This window comes from Saimiri boliviensis, chromosome 8 (assembly GCF_048565385.1).
Source record: "Saimiri boliviensis isolate mSaiBol1 chromosome 8, mSaiBol1.pri, whole genome shotgun sequence".
NCBI classification, from domain to species: Eukaryota; Metazoa; Chordata; class Mammalia; order Primates; family Cebidae; genus Saimiri; species Saimiri boliviensis.
In genome coordinates, this window is record NC_133456.1 from 81,617,942 (window position 1) to 81,635,294 (window position 17,353).

A 17,353-nucleotide genomic window follows, 5' to 3' on the forward strand; every position below is an offset into this window, starting at 1 on the left:
CATTATTGCTTTCTTACAGGAAGGAAAATGACAGGAAAAAGACTCCTGTCATAGTGGTTCCATACGCTCATTCAAGCACTGTTAGTTAGGCGCCAATTATGGACCAGGAATGATGCAGAAAGACGACAGAAGAGGACACAAAGGCTCTGGAGATGTTGACTCAGTCTAACTGCATGAAGAGGAAGAGACTGTTTATTAAGCAAAAGCTTTGCTTTAACCTTTGCAGAAAACGAGCTGAAAGCCTGTAAGGTTCTCCTCCACCTGTTGTGGCTAGCCTGATTTTCATTACCTCACCTGTTAACCACAAAGGGGAGTTTTAGTTCTGGTACAAAACATGAAAAATAAAGGAGGCACAAGAAAAATATAATAAAATGCCAGTTCCTCTAGCAGGCAAGTCTGTAATCAATATTATTTTAGCCCAAGGAGGTATGAGGTCATAATCTCAACAAACAGCCCTCTCTATTCAGGTCAAGCTCATCCCTTTCTTTCTCCCCCAGTGGTAGCAATGATCTTCTGCATCAAGCGTGAATGTTTCTGCAAGAAAGGGCAGTCTTCAAGGCTCCTATCCACCCCAAGAATATCTTCAGGGACATTCTACAGAACCCAGTGCAGGGGAGTACATTGGGGATCAGGAGTTCAAAGATTCTTCCACGATTTATTTATCTTAGACATAAGCAGAGAACAAGACACCAGCACTGCCTAACACTGGCTGAAATAATAGGTGAAAGAGGCACCCACTAAAACTCCTTCCCTGTCTCAAGAGTGGGTCTCACATCAGCCACGGTCATGAACTAGAGTCAGTGATGCTCCCAGGAAACTGGGAGCCTTGGCTTTCTGCTTTGTCACACTGTCGGAACTCCTTGAGGACAATCGCACCTGACTCAATGCTGTGTTCAACACTACCCATGTGGTGTCCAGTTACACAGTGAGTACTCAGTAAATGGTGTCTAGCTGAAATGCTATGAGGCCTGTTGGGGCCACATTTTGCCAGGTAACCTAGGGAAATTCCTCATTCAGAAATTCTACTGAGTTCAATGAACAGCACTGAGGAAAAGTGGAAGAGAATATGCAGAGATGATAGTAGCCTCTAACTTCAGAGATTTTACATTCAATAAGGAGGTAGAAATTAGACATCACTCATTCTGTTGAGTGGAAGTCTGGGAAAAGTATTATGACAGATGTCCAAATCAGAATGCCACGGAGTCAGAGAGGAGGGTGCAATCATTTCTGGGTGTGCTGATTGGAGAAGGCTTCCTGTAGAAGATGATATTTAATCTGATGTTTGAAGGATAACTTGGTTGATGCCTGATTGTCTTACAGGGTAAACGCACCTGGTAGCAATACTGCTTAAGCATACTCTTAGAATGACTCTCTGTAGTAGATGCACCTGAATGTATGTTCCAAGCTAGGAAATCTGGGAGTGGCCAACCCAGAGATTTGTTCCTTGTTTCTGAGGAAATTCTGAACTCCCTTCTCATCTAGTGGCATGTCCCAGGCTATCAGGGGACTGAGGCCCTGAGTTGGATGAAGGTTGCCGGATGGAGGTCATTAAGGAGTCAAGTGAAAATGCTGTGCAAACTGCATGATGTTTGCAGGCAGCTGCAGCTTTCCTGTGCAGCGCACCGCCACCAGGCCAGTTTCTTGTCTAGCCCACCACCACTGGAGTATAGGAAGGCAGATGCATTGTCCACTTTGTTGCCACTGGGCTGTTTCTATATGTCAGGTGTTTCTCCTGCCCACACCGCTGTCACTGGACTCTCTCCCGTGGAGGTGAGCCCCTAATAAAACCCCATGTATCATTTGCTGGCTCTGAGTCTCTTCTTCAGCCTGCTGAACCTGATGCTTTCCCTACTGAAGTGAGTGTGGGTTTGGCACAACAGGTTCGCCCAATCTTTCTCATGGTCCTGCTACTCAGGCCCCAGGCCTTGGATATTTCTGCAGATGACATGACATGAGCCAACCACAAAGTGCCAGATTAGGTCAAGAAAATGGCTGCAAGGTCAAACATCCGCCATAGCAGAGCCTATGGCCTACCTTGACACTAGGATTTCTAGTTCCTCTGGCTTAGGGCTTTTGCATGGTTCAAGGCACAATAATCAAGAGACTGGAGTTCTAATCTCAGGCCTACCCCTCCCTTGCTGTGTGAACATGAGTACATCACATTTTTTGTCTGGTAATCAAGTTCATCATTGCATCTCCAAAGTCTCTGCTAGCTCTAAGATTACCTGAGTAATTTAGTCTGAACCAAAAAAATTAAAAGGAGTAATTCATTAAGGGGTCTTAAGCTCTGCAATTTGGAATGGCATTCTATCTCTTCTGGCTTCCTGCATAGACCTTATGCCTCCTCCTTAAGTATCTAAAATAATAAAGAACAATAAACATAACATATAGAAAGCATTGCCATCCCTGTGATCACATTTCATGTTCTTAAAATCCCCGTGACTTTTAAAAGATGAAATATGCATAAAGTGGGCCGATGGCCTTTGAAGAGATTATGATATCAATGCTGGAAGCACCATGAGTAACCACACACGCGCATACACACAAACCCAAAACAACAACAAGAATGTTTCATCCTAGTTAGGAATTCACACAGGATAATTACATTTATTTAGCTGTGTGTATGCATATGCATAGTGGTGATATACTTTTAAGACAGGAGAGGCAAATTAGTGACCTAAGATCAAATCCTGTTAGAGAATTTGTGATTTGTGTTTAGATCATACAAGATTTTAAAAAGTGAGGATTTCAGTACTTTTCACCAGGACACGTACTCTCCTGTGCACCGCAGCCCTCACTATTCCCCATTGCTCGTGTGTCTCCACAGGATGTGCTTTCTTATATCCATGCATTTCAAAACCATGAATTCACAACTTGTAAATATGCAAATATCATATTACAACAATTAGAAGCAGCAGCATGGTAGCCAGAATCTTGCTACAGCCTTTGGCAACAGCCTCTCAGGAAACTAAGTTCATTTCCCACTTCTGCTCTGTCCCTTCCCTTCCCTGGACCCACGTTTCCTCTCCTTCAAAATGTGATATCCCATCTCAAAGTTTACTTTTAGCTCCCTCACTTGAGTGACCCTGAACTAAGTTGATCAAATTACAGCAAATATGCAGGGTTGTAGTAGCCAAAGTTTCAAGGGTCACATTAAACTGGCCCCTGGGGAGAGTGGTCCACAAGCCCAGGAACCTCTTCCCGCTCTGGGCCTCGTTTTATCCATTCACAAAGTGAGAGGGGTGGGTCACAGCAGGGACAGTACGCCCTCTAGAGGACATTGTGGAATTTTCTTTTCTTTTCTTTTTTTTGGCATCTACATAAGACTTTCTGCAAAGACTAATGCACAATGAATAATTATCCTGCATCCCACATGTCTTTTGAATATCTTACTGGACATTCATGGACACTGAAAAAATTATTGTATTTCCCTAAGTAATTTTAGGCTTGTACTGCATACATTTTACTATTATTATACTATTATATACTGTACTATTATGGCATACATAATATTACTATATTATATTAAATAATCACAAAATTGTTTATTAAAATTTTACTAGCTTCCCCCATTTACATGTCTTACATATAAACAAAAAGTATTTTTCACATTTATCATATTCTGTTGCATTTTGCAGAATTGTAACTACCTGTACTATGTAAATTGGGAGGAGATTGTACTGTGTCCTTCAGAGTTTTACCAAGACTTGTTAACCACTTCACAGTCACCTCACTGGCAGCAAGACTGAGGTATTTGAGCCTGCCATACATAACACACTTGTGTCAATCTGAATTTGCAGATGCTGCAGCCTCAATTATTCTATACACAGGTACAAGCAATTTATTACTTCATTTTGTTTTAGTAAAGTCAGCTGAGCATTTATTAAACTATCACTTTTGTGAAACATATCTTTTGCTTTTATTTTTACCATATAATAAAGCATTATATATTTTACAAAAAATATGGGCAGATGTTATATGTGAACTTTATTTTAGAATACTAAGAGTTACAACATATAGTTACAAGAGAATGTTGAGTCTGATTAGATTGAAACAAAGATGTTAGACTTTCCAAATGTAAAATGCTGAATTTAAAAATGAGCCTGGATTAGTTCCACAACAGTATAACCAGGAGTGGCTGACATTAAGTGTTAGAAATGACATGAAAGGTGAAATAAACATACCTGAAAAGAGTGGAATTTTAAAAAGTAAAATAAAATTGAACTCCAAATACTGAAGTTTTTAAAATCTGTTAAGCATCTCTATTTTAATTTTAAAATATAAAAGTTAATCTATAGATTAAAATCTTTCTCTAGTATGGCACCTCAGAAGTTTTCCTTTTTAGTAGACGTTATCAAGATTATATCATCTAAGCTGTATTTATTTGTTTCATTATGCTGTGTATTTCCTATCACAAAGTATTTCAGCGAAATGTTATGTTTCGTAACTCCCAACCAATCCACCAACTATAATTTATTTAATGGGGGGGGGGGCTGACCACAATTTTGAATTCTGAAATGCTCATTATACTCCTGTATCTGTTTTCACAAAGCTGTGAAAATCATACCATATTTTACATCTTATATGACTATTTCTCATAAAATCTCCCAGTCAGAATTCACATTATCTTTGTGATTTAAGAAGGGCAGGGATTATTATATCCCTGTTTACTAATGTTCGGAGACACGCTATGCATGCAGATAAACCATAGTGCTCTGTCTGCCACCCAGAACCCCTCACTGAGTCCATCCCAGTCTAATGCACTTGCCATTCCAGTCTGGCACATCTTTCCATCAAACCGTTCTGCTTTATCAAAATCATCCCTATTTACCTCGCCAAGGCAGTGGTGTGGTGGTCATTTTCCAGCTTCTTGTAGGCCAGTGCAATGACTCGAAAGCCTTGTGTCGTGTAAATCTGAAGTTCGCTAACAAAACTAGTTGGTACTGTTTAGAAAGTAACATGGAGTTAGTATGCAGTATTTACTTAGGCATTACTGGCAAAGAAATTCTTTACAAGCATCCAACTTTTGCCAAAGGAAAAAAAACACACCCCTACAAAAATATGTAAACAAGTCAGTGGAAATTCTAAACATAACTACATTGTCAGGGTGGACCTATCCAGATCTAGCGAAGGTAAAATGAGAAGGAAGCATTTGAAACAAGAAAAAAAAAAAAAAAAAAAAAAAAAAAAAAAAAGACAGGGAAAGTGTAGAATTATTTTTTCTTCACTTTAACCAACAAACATTTATTAAGAGTTTCTTATCTGCCAGGCATTGGCTATGTAGAGATTAAATCACAGGCTCTCCACTCAGAAATAAGATTTCATACCTTCAACTACCTGATCTTTAACAAAACTGACAAAAACAAGCATGGGGAAAGGTTTCCCTATTCAATAAATGGTGCTAGAATAACTGGCTAGCCATATCCAGAAGATTGAAACGGGACCCCTTTCTTATACCAACTACAAAAATTACCTCAACATGGCTTAAAGACTTTTAAAACCTAAAACTATAAAAACCTGAAGACAGCCTAGGCAATACCATTCTGGATATAGGCACGGGCAAAGATTTCATGATGAAGATGCCAAAAGCAATTGCCACAAAAGCAAACATTGACAAATGGATCCAATTAAATTAAAGAGCTTCTGCACAGTAAAAGAAACTATCAACAGGGTAAATAAACAACCTACAGAACAGGAGAAAATTTTTGCAAACTATGCATCCAACAAAGGTCTAATATCCAGCAACTATGAGGAACTTGCAGAAAATTTACAAGAAGAAAAAAACAGCCTCATTAAAAAGTGGGCAAAGGACCTGAACACTTTTCAAAAGAAAACATACATGAAATCAACTATCATGTGGGGAAAAAAAAAAGCTTAACATCACTGATCATTAAAGAAATGCAAATCAAAACCACAATGAGTTACCATCTCAAACCAGTCAGAATGGTGATTATTAAAAAGTCAAAAAATGACAGATGCTGGTGAAGTTGTGAAGAAAAATAAGTGCTTATACACTGTTGGTGGGAGTGTGGGGGGTATAAATTAGTTAAACTACTGTGGAAGAGAATGCAGTGATACCTCAAAGTCCTAAAGACAGAAACACCATTTGGCCCAGCAATCCCATTACTGAGTATATACCCAAAGTCATGTAAACCATTCTATTATAAAGATGCACATGCACGTATATGTTTATTGCAACACCATTCGCAATAGCAAAGACATGGAATCAACCTAAATGCCCATCAATAGTGGACTGGATAAAGAAAATGTGCTACAAATACATGATGGAATACTATGCAGCCGTAAAAGAGAACAAGATCACGTCCTTTGCAGGGGACCTGGATGGAGATGGAGACCATTATCCTTAGCAAACTAACAGAGGAACAGAAAACCAAAAATCGCATGTTCTCACTTATATGTGGGAGTTGAATAATGAGGACACATGGACATATAGAGAGGAAGAACACACTGGGGCTTATTCGTGGGTGGAGGGTGGGAGGAGGGAGAGGATCGGGAAAAATAAGTAATGGGTACTAGGCTTAATGCCTGGACAATTAAGTAACCTGTACAAGAAACCCCCATGACACAAGTTTACCAACATAACAAACCTGCACATGTACCACTGAACTTAAAATATAAGTTAAAAAAAAGAATGAAATTGAAAAAAACTCACAAGTTCTGTTCTAAGGATTTCTGTCTAACTGAGTTACATTCCGCAGTTGAGATTATTGCTATGATCCAGGCCACTGCAGCATGCTTTGGAAAGTGCTTAGTGGTGTATATACCAGCCTAGAAGGAGGTAGTTCGGTAAAGGAAGGTTCTGGGGTTGAGGGAGAATCATGTGCTTAGGCATGGAGGCATGAGAGTAAGCTGTGAAGAATTAGTTCAGTTCAGGAAAAGCACAGGATGAGGAGTGGTAAGACCCATCTGGAAAGTTCACTGGGAGTTCAAACCCGAAAACCTTATATATGATCCTAAAGAAAGTTGAGATTATACTGGAGCCTACGAGAGCAACTAAAAGAATCAGTTTTTTGCAAAAAAAATCTGGTCACAGTACAGAGGGCAAATCAGAGTTGAGCAGACTAGAGGCAGAGGGTCAATCCACCAACTATTGAAGTGATGAAGGATGATGAAGTCCTGAGTAGATCAGTAAAGGACCATGGATTAGCAACTGATAAGACAGGGGCACTAAGGGTGAGCAGGGATGATACCTAAACAGGATGGGTGTGGGGGATGGTGGTGCCATTCACCAGAATAGAAAACTGGGAAATACAGGAAATGAGAAAGACAAGCTTTGTTTTCGTATTAAATTGGAATGCCAATGAGTCACCCAATTGATGATGACCCACGGGCAGTTGGATTCATAGATCAAATGCTGCAGGAGCATATTTATCTGGAGGTACAGATTTGCCAGTGTAATCTAAGTCAAGCTACAGACCTGTCTCAGGTTGGCAAAAGCTGGCCACTCTCTCTGGTGCCCCTTTCATGAATGCCAGTCGGTCACCTCCCATCTCTTGGACAATGACTGTCATCCTTTGCAGTGCTGATGAGAATGGAAACTGATGCAGGATTGCGATTCCTTCCACTGGGACCTGGTTGGGGGATGGGGGAAAACAGAGGCACATGCTGATACAGCTTCTAGCTACGGGGAATCAACCACTTCCTCCTTAATCTTTATTTTAGCAAATAAGGGGGAAGGTCTCACCCATTTTCACACCTGAAATTCAAAGACACATCTGTAACCTTTCAAAAATTGGGGGCCAGAAGAGAGCTTCTCTTTGAGTTTGGGTGTTGTGGGATGAAGAGCAAGCAAGGCTTACCTGGCTGGCCGTTCTGCAGGGCTTAACTACCATGGTATGTGCCGGCACTCCCTTGATGTGGAAATCATCCCCAGAAAAAGCCATTTCCTATTTCACAAATAGGATATTTCATTGCAGAGATTTATTTATTGTTTGCCCACTGGTGCTATGCTCGAACCCTCCTCCCCTTGAAAAAAATCCTCAGACCACCTGAATATGTTCTCCGTGTCTCTTCCCTCAGAGGTGAACCAGATTTATTCCGCCGCACACACACACAAAATAATGCATTGAAAATGCTGCACAACTTGAAGGGCAGACACTTTTGAATTATTCATGCAATTTATCTTCTTTTCTCTGTTTGAATGTGCTGTATAAAGGCTCATGCTCCATTTCTGAAGAACCTAACTTGAAAGTCATGAGCACGAAGGGCCGTACTTCTTTTGTGTGAAGCAAGCACCTTTCTGTCATTCTTTTCCTGCATTTCACTGCTCTTCCTGCTCTTTGCATGTCTGTCTGATTTGGATGGATGGTCCTCAGGGCAGGGGTGGGGCAGGGCAGAGACTGTGATATACATGGTTAATAATCAGTAATTGCTATAATAATGACCCTAAAGTATACTGAAAGGGACCTTTTACCCGAAGACAATGCAGTGCTTTGTAATCATCTCATTGAGTGGCTGACAAGATCCCAGAGAGGAAACTGCAATCCCTATTTAAAGAAATGGAATCAGTAACCCAGAAAAGATGGGGGATTGGCAAAATTACATTAGATTGCTATGAAATAATGCTCCAAGAGATTTGGAAGGGACCCTGAAAATGGTTTCTTCCAGTGGTGCTCCCAGTGTGCCACCAGAGGCTAGAGCTGTATGCAGCTCAGGGAGAAAGGAAGGGATTATAGCTAAATAGTTGGGGATGCATGTCCCCTAATCCCCATCTTTAGTCCCCACCTTTTATTTCAACCGGAGCAACTCCAGCTATTTAGTCTTTAGAGTGTTTCTGAAGGCTGTTTCCTTTTATGAAAAGTTTCCAGATTTTTTAAACTTGTTTTGTGTTATGTGAACACCACTGGTCTAATTCAACTTCATTTTATGGTCATGAGACCCAAGGCCCCAACACGAGACATAGCTAATGGGATTCAGCAGTCAATCAGAGCAGAGCCAAAACTAGAATCAGAAAAGCCAGATTCCTGAACTATACTGTTGGCTCTTAAATCTAGTTTAGAGTCTCAACAAAAGCTCTTCAACTGTTTTCCTTTTTGCTGTTTCTAGTCTTGGAAATAAAATCAATACTAAATTAATAGGAATAAGACTTGCTACAGTCATCATGACTATGAGTTATCCTGAGCACTAGAGAAAGCAATATTTTCTAATCCCCATATTCTGGAAAACCTCTGAAATCAGACAATGCTCAGAGAACAGTATAGAGCGATGAGATATAACTACATAATAATTACAATTATATGAATATGATTGAACCTTTAATATTTGCCAGGCACAGTACCAAGGATTTTCGTCATGCATCATCTCATTTAATCCTCACAATAATCTTATTATGTAGATGTTATTATTAGCTTCATTGTACAGATGAGGAAACCAGGCTTAGATTAGTTTGCCCATCACTATCATGTGTACTCCCCACTGCAAAGCTCAGCTTTTATAAGAATTAGATAGCTCTGATACTGCCTATGCTGCTCTGGCATTGCAGAAGCTTCTCAGATACTCTGAAGGGCAGAGGCTTACCCAGGTGGTGGCTTCAAACATTTTGAGGTCCAGAGGGTCTCCCTGGATGGTCCCATCAAGAAGGATCAGAGAGTGGCAGCTGGCCATCGCTGCACACAGTGGGCCCCATGGCAAAGCCTGGCCCGAGTCAAAGCTGTGAACTTCCTGGAAGCTTAAAAAGAAAAGGAAATGGGTTTCCATTCTATCTCCTCATGCCAAAACAGAGCAACTTGGAGGTATACAAACATCCTTATAAAAAATAAGGTAATATGCTTTGTTGCTCCAATCCTCCCACATTAATAATGCTTCATTCAGCCCAGTAGGTTCACTGAGTATGAGAAAGGTCTCTGAGGTTTGTTTTTTGTTTTGTTTGATACAGGGTCTCACCCTGTCACTCTGTCACCTAGGCTGGAGGAGGGCAGTGGCACGATCGGTTGACTGTAACCTCTGCCTCCCAGATTCAAGCGATTCTCCTGCCTCAGCCTCCTGAGTAGCAGGAATTACAGGCACACACCACCATGCCCAGATAATTTTTTTGTATTTTTAGCAGAGACGGGGTTTCACCACGTTGGCCAGGCTGATCTTGAACTCCCAACCTCAGGTAATCCACCCGTCTTGCCCTCCCAAAGTGCTGGTATTACCAGTGTGAGCCACTGTGCCCAGCTAAAAACATTTTTCAAAAGAACATTGCATCCCCCTCTTCCGCTCTGGCCTCTTGTGTCCATATCCCAAACATTATCCCCTTCATTTCCTGTAGAAAGTGGTCTCATCTAAAAATCTATTAAAATGCAACTCAAATGTTAAATACAAGGTTCTTTCACTAATTCAGAGTGGAGGCCGTTAAATTCAGCTTTGGAGTCACAAGAAGCATGTCCTCTGCTACTTCATTCCTCAGCCCCTTCTGAGATGTGCAGCACAGTGGCTGCTTCTCAAAGCAGCTTATCCTATTTGGTGGACGTCTGAATGGTGCAAGTTCCATCCTACATTGGGGCAAAATCTGCTTCCTGGATCCATTGAGAATCTACTTGCTCCCCTTCCTCCGCAGGCCAGCTTCTTTCAAACTTGTGGATCAGCTCTGCCAACCCCTTTACCCTCCCTCTGGCGTTGCACAGGAACCTCTAGCTGTTCCTCTAATAACAGTTTTATCAGGCCTCCCTCTCATCTTCCTTATTCCTCTTTTTTGGGAAAAGTTCTTATTTGTCATAGTTTGTCTTGAAATGTGGTCTCCAGGATCAATTACTTTTGATAATATGGACACTGCATTTATTTAAAGGTAATCTTAAATTGCTCTAGCCCTTTGTTTTGAAAGCAAGCATATTGCAACATTAACTCACAATTCAGCCATATTGCTTCCTGGCTTTTGCATTCAAGCTTCCTTCTGTCACACTAAAAGTTCAAAAATATCCTGGCTTCATATTGGCCTTGTTAGTTATATTCATTATTATGTGTTAAAAGAGCAACTCATCTTGGTGGTTTACCACATACCCCATGATATTTTAGTAAATATCTAAAAGGAAGAGACCACCAGCAGTATAGTTAACACAGAAACTTAATAAGCTCATACTGCAAAGCAAAACACATATAAGGAAAAAAAATCTTATTATTATTTTTATTATTATTTTTTGAGACAGAATCTCACTCTGTAGCCAGGCTGCAGTGCAGTGGTGGGATCTCAGCTCACTGCAATCTCTGCCTCCTGGGTTCAAGCAATTTCCATGCCTCAGCCTCCCAAGGAACTGGGACTACAGGCATGCACCACCATGCCCAGCTAAATTTTTTTTTTTGTATTTTAATAGAGATGGGGTGTTTGCACTATGAGATGTACACTGTCACCAGTCTGTAATTCCAAGTGTATAATTCTGCATTCCAGAAGATTGGGCCAGACTCTGGTTAGCACAGCAGATACATAAAGCTCTCTAGCATTCCTGTCTGTGCATTTTTATCTGAGTGTTTCTAGTTTATCAATCCCTAATAGCCTTTAAGAGTTCTTAAAGTAACTGGCACAACAATCAGGGCTTTTGGGAAAACATAAGAAATATCAGAGATGAGCTCCCATTTAACAAGAAGGTATTTAATAGCTTATAAGTCAGGTGCTCACTTCTTACCTAGAATTAATTCTGTTTTGTCTTATTTTGTTAATTAAATTTGCCATTTTTTATTTTAAATTGTTGTTTTAATTATCTGAATTCAACGTTGATCTTTAGGAACAAAGGAAAAGAGGAAGGAAGGAAGAAAGAAAGGGAGGAAGGGAGAAAGGGAAGGGAGGGAAGAAAGGAGGAAGGGAGGGAGGAAGAGAGGGAGGGAGAGAGGGAGAGAGGGGAGGGAAGAAAGGAGGGAGGGAGGGAAGAAAGGAGGGAGGGAGGGAGGGAGGAAGAGAGGGAGGGAGAGAGGGAGAGAGGGGAGGGAAGAAAGGAGGGAGGGAGGGAGGAAGAGAGGGAGGGAGAGAGGGAGAAAAGGGAGGGAAGAAAGGAGGGGGGAGGGAAGAAAAGAGGGAGGGAAGAAAAGAGGGAGGGAAGAAAGGAGGGAGAAAGGGAAGAAGGGAGGGAAAGAGGCAGGCCTAAAGTATGTAAATGAATCATTTACCTAAACACTGTATTGTTATTTCTTAAATGTAACAAAGCAGTTTTAGAAACAGAAAGTTTCCAAAGTTTTATGAATAATATGGTGTCAATTCAATAAGTAGAACATTCAAAAGGCAGAACTTATTGAGTTCATTTTAAATGAGCAATTACTGTGCACCTACTATTTGAGCCTGGTACAGTGCTACAGTACTAAGGATGCAAATCTAAATAAGAAGACTGCTCTCAAGATGCTCACATATTTGGTTAAATGCACACATATTTTGTAGAAGCTGAAACAAAATCACTAATGAACCATGAGACAAAGTATATATCCAAATCTATCTTCTAGGGAAAATGAAAAGAACTTTAGAGTTTAACATTTTAAGAGGCTTCTTCTGTAGACTAAAGTGGTTAGAAGCATAGACCACTTTTTAAATCCAGGAATTAGACTTGTTTCTAAATACTATATTAACATGACAATTATTAAACTATGTGTAATTAACATATTTTATGGATAAATTACTTGTCATCTGGTACAATGCAAAAGAACCAAAATGAACCTCACATGTACAAAATGCTCTGTGATTTAAGTTATAAGTGTTAGAGGAAAAAATTTTATTTTCAAACAAAACATAAATGACAAGTGCATCACTTTTCCTGTTCTGATCCCACTGAAGTTCCCAGTGAGGAGAAAAAGCAGGCAGAGACGCAAACTCAAACATGGCCACAAGAGGGCCACAGCAGAGGGATGTGCAAACCTTCACCACACTGTGCTGAAAACTGCCAAAACGGTGTCTTTTCTTGCTAGGAAAGAGGAATTTCGGCCAGGTGTGGTGGCTCACGCCTGTAATCCTAACACTTCGGGAGGCCAAGGCAGGCGGATCACCTGAGGTCTGTAGTTTGAGACCAGCCTGGCCAACATGGTGAAACCCTGTCTCTACTAAAAATACAAATATTAGCTGAGCATTGTGGCACACGCCTGTAATCCCAGCTACTTGGGAGGCTGAGGCAGGAGAATCGCAGAAACCAGGGAGGCGAAGGTTGTAATGAGCCAAGATAGTGCCATTGCACTCCAGCCTGGGCAACAAGAGCGAAACTCGAAAGAAAAGAAAAGAAAGAGGAAAGAAGAAAGAAAAGAGAAATAAATAAAGAAAGAAAGAAAGAAAGGAAGGAAGAAAGGAGTTTCCAGCAACCAGAAAGTAGAGTTCTCAAAATTACAATACCAAGAAAAATGAGTATGCTTGCTACAGTTCTACAAATGTTCCTCTTCCTGAAATTCAGTGTACAAAAGTGCAGGGTTTTTCATCCTCCATCACATCAAGAGGCTTCAGTTTGTACAAAGAAGGTTACTTCCTTAAAGGACAATATCCTGGTAATGTCTAAATTACTTATACTGGGTCAATTTCATGCCGAAAGCAAATTACATTTTAGCAAGGATTTGAATGCAGTGTCAAAACTTCATCTTCCGGATTTGTGAGTGGCATGGAACTGGGCCTGGGAATGGTGGGAAATGTGCATGTTTTACTGAGGCTTTGCAGAATTCAAGAAGAGAAATTAAAAGAAAATACTTTGGTAATCATTGTTCACCAAAGTTCAAATGTCTCCATTAGTAGTTTCAAGAGAAAAGATGGGATTTTGGAAAAAGAGACACTAAGATGAATTTAGTCCAAGGTACTCACCCATTCCTATCACAGGACACAACTCCCCAGAGGTCCAAGCCATCCCTTGTTAAGGTGCCTGTCTAAACAGAAACAAATACTCCATTTACTCTGAAGACCCAGGCCAGGTGCAGTGGCTCTTGCCTGTAATCCCAGCACTAGGGAGGCTGAGGCAGGAAGATCACTTGAGCTCAGGAGTTTGAGACCAGCCTGGGCAACATAGGGAGACTGCCTCCCTATTAAAAAAAAAAAAAAAAAAAAAAAATTACAGTGTTCCCATAGTGAAGACACCATAGTATAGACAAATAATGTATTTTTTAATGGGAAAATACTTCACGAATATATTAACAGGATCAACACTTCAAGGAGGTGCACCATGGGTGGGTCTCTAGAGTGCCTGGTGGAAGCGTCGATGAGGTCATGCCAGTTGTCTGACAAGCTGGCACTTAATCTTTTCCAACTTTCCTGTCCCCCACAACAACCATAACAACAACAACAAAAGCAGTGTCTTCCTTACAACTTCAGAGGTCTGTTTTGAGGTTCTAATGGTAGACTGAATGGATGGGAAAGTCCTTGATAAGCCTACAAAAGCTATAAAATGGGAGAGTCCTAGTTTCATAGCAGAAATTTAAAATACGTCATTAAAATAAATAATAGAGTAGAATTTTTACCTACAGGGCACTGTGTGTGACAAGACTCGAAAGAAATCGTTTGCTGTTTGATACCTATTTGGTTAAAAAAAAAAGTGTTGGTATTTCTCTCAGTGCAATATAATGGTTAAGAGTTCAGGTTAGCTTTAAACACCAGCTGTCTGACGAGAGCAAATTGCTCAGTTCCTTTAAAGATCAGAACCCTTATCTGTAACATGGTCATAATCTCAGAGAGTTGTGGTGAAGATTAAATGGGATAACATAAAGTGTTTTATTTAATATATAGCATACAGTAAGAGCTAATAATAATTATAATTATTCATAATTATTGCTCATTTTTTATTCAAATTCAGGTCACAATGATCTCTCCCATCCTGTTTCTCTTTCCAAGTCCAAGGATATAATCTCATAAATAGAATGCCATTTCTGACATTGCTAGTTTGATCACAAAATAATACAAAAATGGTAGCAACAGTCATGTTGGCTTTCTGTTCTTGGTAGATCTTTCTGATATTCCAGTAATTATAGAATACAGCCCTGATCCCACTAATTCTTAACTACCAAAACCATCAGTGTACTGTCGAATAAATGTAGTTTCAGTTTGGGAAAATACAAGAAGTTCTCAAAATTAATAGTAGTGATGGTTACAGAACAGTGAGAATGTACTTAATGCCAGCAAACAGTGTACTTAAAAATGATTAAAATGGTAAATTTTATGTTACATGAATTTTACCACATTTAAAAAGTGAATTTTTTTAAAAAGTCAACAATAGCAACAAAAGCTTCAATAACTCTCTACTCCTTACAATATATGTAAACAATTTCTTAGCCAGACAGTCAAGGTCCACAGATAGCCCCTCCCATTACCAAGATCCTGCTCTAGTGAAAACCACACTGTTTTCCTTTCTTATCTCCATGCTTTGACTCATGCTCACCTGCTCACAATGCCCTGAAAGGCATTTCCATCTTATCCTCTTACAACTCCCACCTTCACCCCAGCATATGTGTGTACAGAGTAAATAAACACAATAAAGAGATGGTAGACTAAGAGGCTGGTTGCAAATAACTGACAAATAATCAAGGGTAATTTTAAGCAATAAACTACAAATGGGAAAATATAGTAGAAGTTTGATAGGAGTCTCATAGTAAGGCACAGTTTAATAAACTCTTCCTTTTGTATTCATTCATTCAATCCATATTTATTGCACACTAACTATATGCCAGGCAATATTCTTAGCATCCAGGATACAGTAGTGATAGTAAAGGCTTTAAATTTTGTTCTTTGTATGAAGGTTTTGACTGGAGAGGAACAGGATGCTATTTTAATTGCTTTCACAAAATATTAAAGCTGGAAGGACCCAAAAAGATCCTCTTATTTAGTACCCATTTATCCTCTAAACCTTAGACTCTGAGAGCTCAAGGGACATATCTTTCCCAGATCATGCATCTAACCAGGGATAAAATGAAGATGGGTACCCACATTGCATGTCTCCTGCCTTGCAAGAGGGTAAAAGTACATAGACATGATGACAGCAATGGTAAAAATGATGAGAAGAATAAAGATGAAACACACATACCTTGTCAAAGCAAACAAGGTTTAACTGTCCACATACATTGATCCTCTGGGGGCTAATGCAGAAGATGCCTCTCTTCTTCAGCCTCCTCTGGGCATAGATAATGCCTGTGGTCAGAGCAGCAGGTAGAGCAGGAGGAACCGCAATTGTGATAACATCAAGGGCTTTCTTCACCACCTCCTCTGGAGGTTCCTGGACAACAGTAATTCTTTCATTGTTAAAGGCAAATCACTGGTGAACAGCATATGACTCTTTTCCTTCTTTTTGTTTACTTCCTTAGGTCAAATTTCAAGAAATGATGTCAGTGAGTTAAAGGCATGACCGTGTTTATAGCTCTCAGAATCTTTTGCCAAATAGCAATTTCAAAAAGCATGTGATTTATATTGTTACTAACAGAGAATAACGTACTAGTCTATCAGGACCTCACCAAAACTGGGTATCTGATTTGATTTAAAATCCTTCACTCAATACCTATAAAAAGGCTATTTTATTGAAGTAAATATATTCTCAGATATTCTCAGGTTAAGATAGTAAGAAATGGCATTCTATTTATGAGATTATATCCTTGGACTTAGAAAAAGAAACAGGAGTGGAAGAGATCATTGTGACCTGAATTTGAATAAAAAATGAGCAATAATTATAAGTAACTCTGATTATTATTAGCTTTTGCTGTATGCTAGACATTAAATGAAGCACTTTATGTTATCCCATTTAATCTTTACCACAACTTTCTGAGATTATGAGCATGTTACAGGTAACAGCTCTGATATTAAGAGGGATTAATTAATTTGCTCTGGTCACACAACTGGTGTTGAAACCTGACCTGAACTCTTAACCATCATATCACACTGAGAATATCTGAAAATAAATATATTTTCATATTGAAAAGGAAAAATGGTATAAAGTGTGAGAAAAGAGAAGTATATTGATATATCAATAAATAAACTGCTTTATCACACTATCCCATGAAATCTGTTTGTTATTAGGGAACTTAGTGATCAATTACTTATTGGGATCTGGAAGTCTATATACAGGTTTCAGTTCTTGGCTTTATTTCCCAGGTTTGTAAACCACATCCTAGATTAAGGCCAACAGGTATAGTACAAAATATATATAGATGAATATGTATGCATTTAGTAAAAGAGCAAAGACAGCTTACCCCGCTAAGCACATAGACACACAGAGTATAGATCATCCCAATAGTGGCTGTTCCTACAAGGCACAGGAGGAACCTGATAGCATCCCTGTACAACTTAAAATTCATTGGCTTGGGGTAGAGAATGGATCTCACAAGGTCTCCCTTTGCTGTGTTGAATCCTGGAACAACAAACACACATCCCACACTCTCAGGATGACCAATACTACTGCTAGTGCTCTTCCAAACCTCAACATTG

At 39.7% G+C, this 17,353-nt stretch overlaps 1 protein-coding gene across 26 annotated transcripts in view; it reads right to left on the bottom strand.

Moving 5' to 3' along the window:
- ATP13A4 (ATPase 13A4) overlaps positions 1-17,353 on the bottom strand; it is a 178,098-nt gene that overhangs the window by 50,309 nt on the left and 110,436 nt on the right. For 25 of the 26 annotated variants that reach the window (XR_012518869.1, XM_074404722.1, XM_074404719.1 and 22 more), the window contains 7 exons: positions 17,119-17,276; positions 15,963-16,151; positions 13,757-13,818; positions 9,538-9,688; positions 7,821-7,907; positions 7,439-7,592; positions 4,832-4,943 (listed from right to left, as the gene is read on the bottom strand). Coding sequence is in view for 25 of the 26 variants with exons in the window: in XM_074404722.1 (XP_074260823.1) it covers positions 4,832-4,943; positions 7,439-7,592; positions 7,821-7,907; positions 9,538-9,688; positions 13,757-13,818; positions 15,963-16,151; positions 17,119-17,276 (913 nt within the window). In the remaining variant the exon portion in view is untranslated. The remainder of the gene's footprint in view (positions 1-4,831; positions 4,944-7,438; positions 7,593-7,820; positions 7,908-9,537; positions 9,689-13,756; positions 13,819-15,962; positions 16,152-17,118; positions 17,277-17,353) is intronic. The other variant, XM_074404726.1, reaches the window with a different exon arrangement.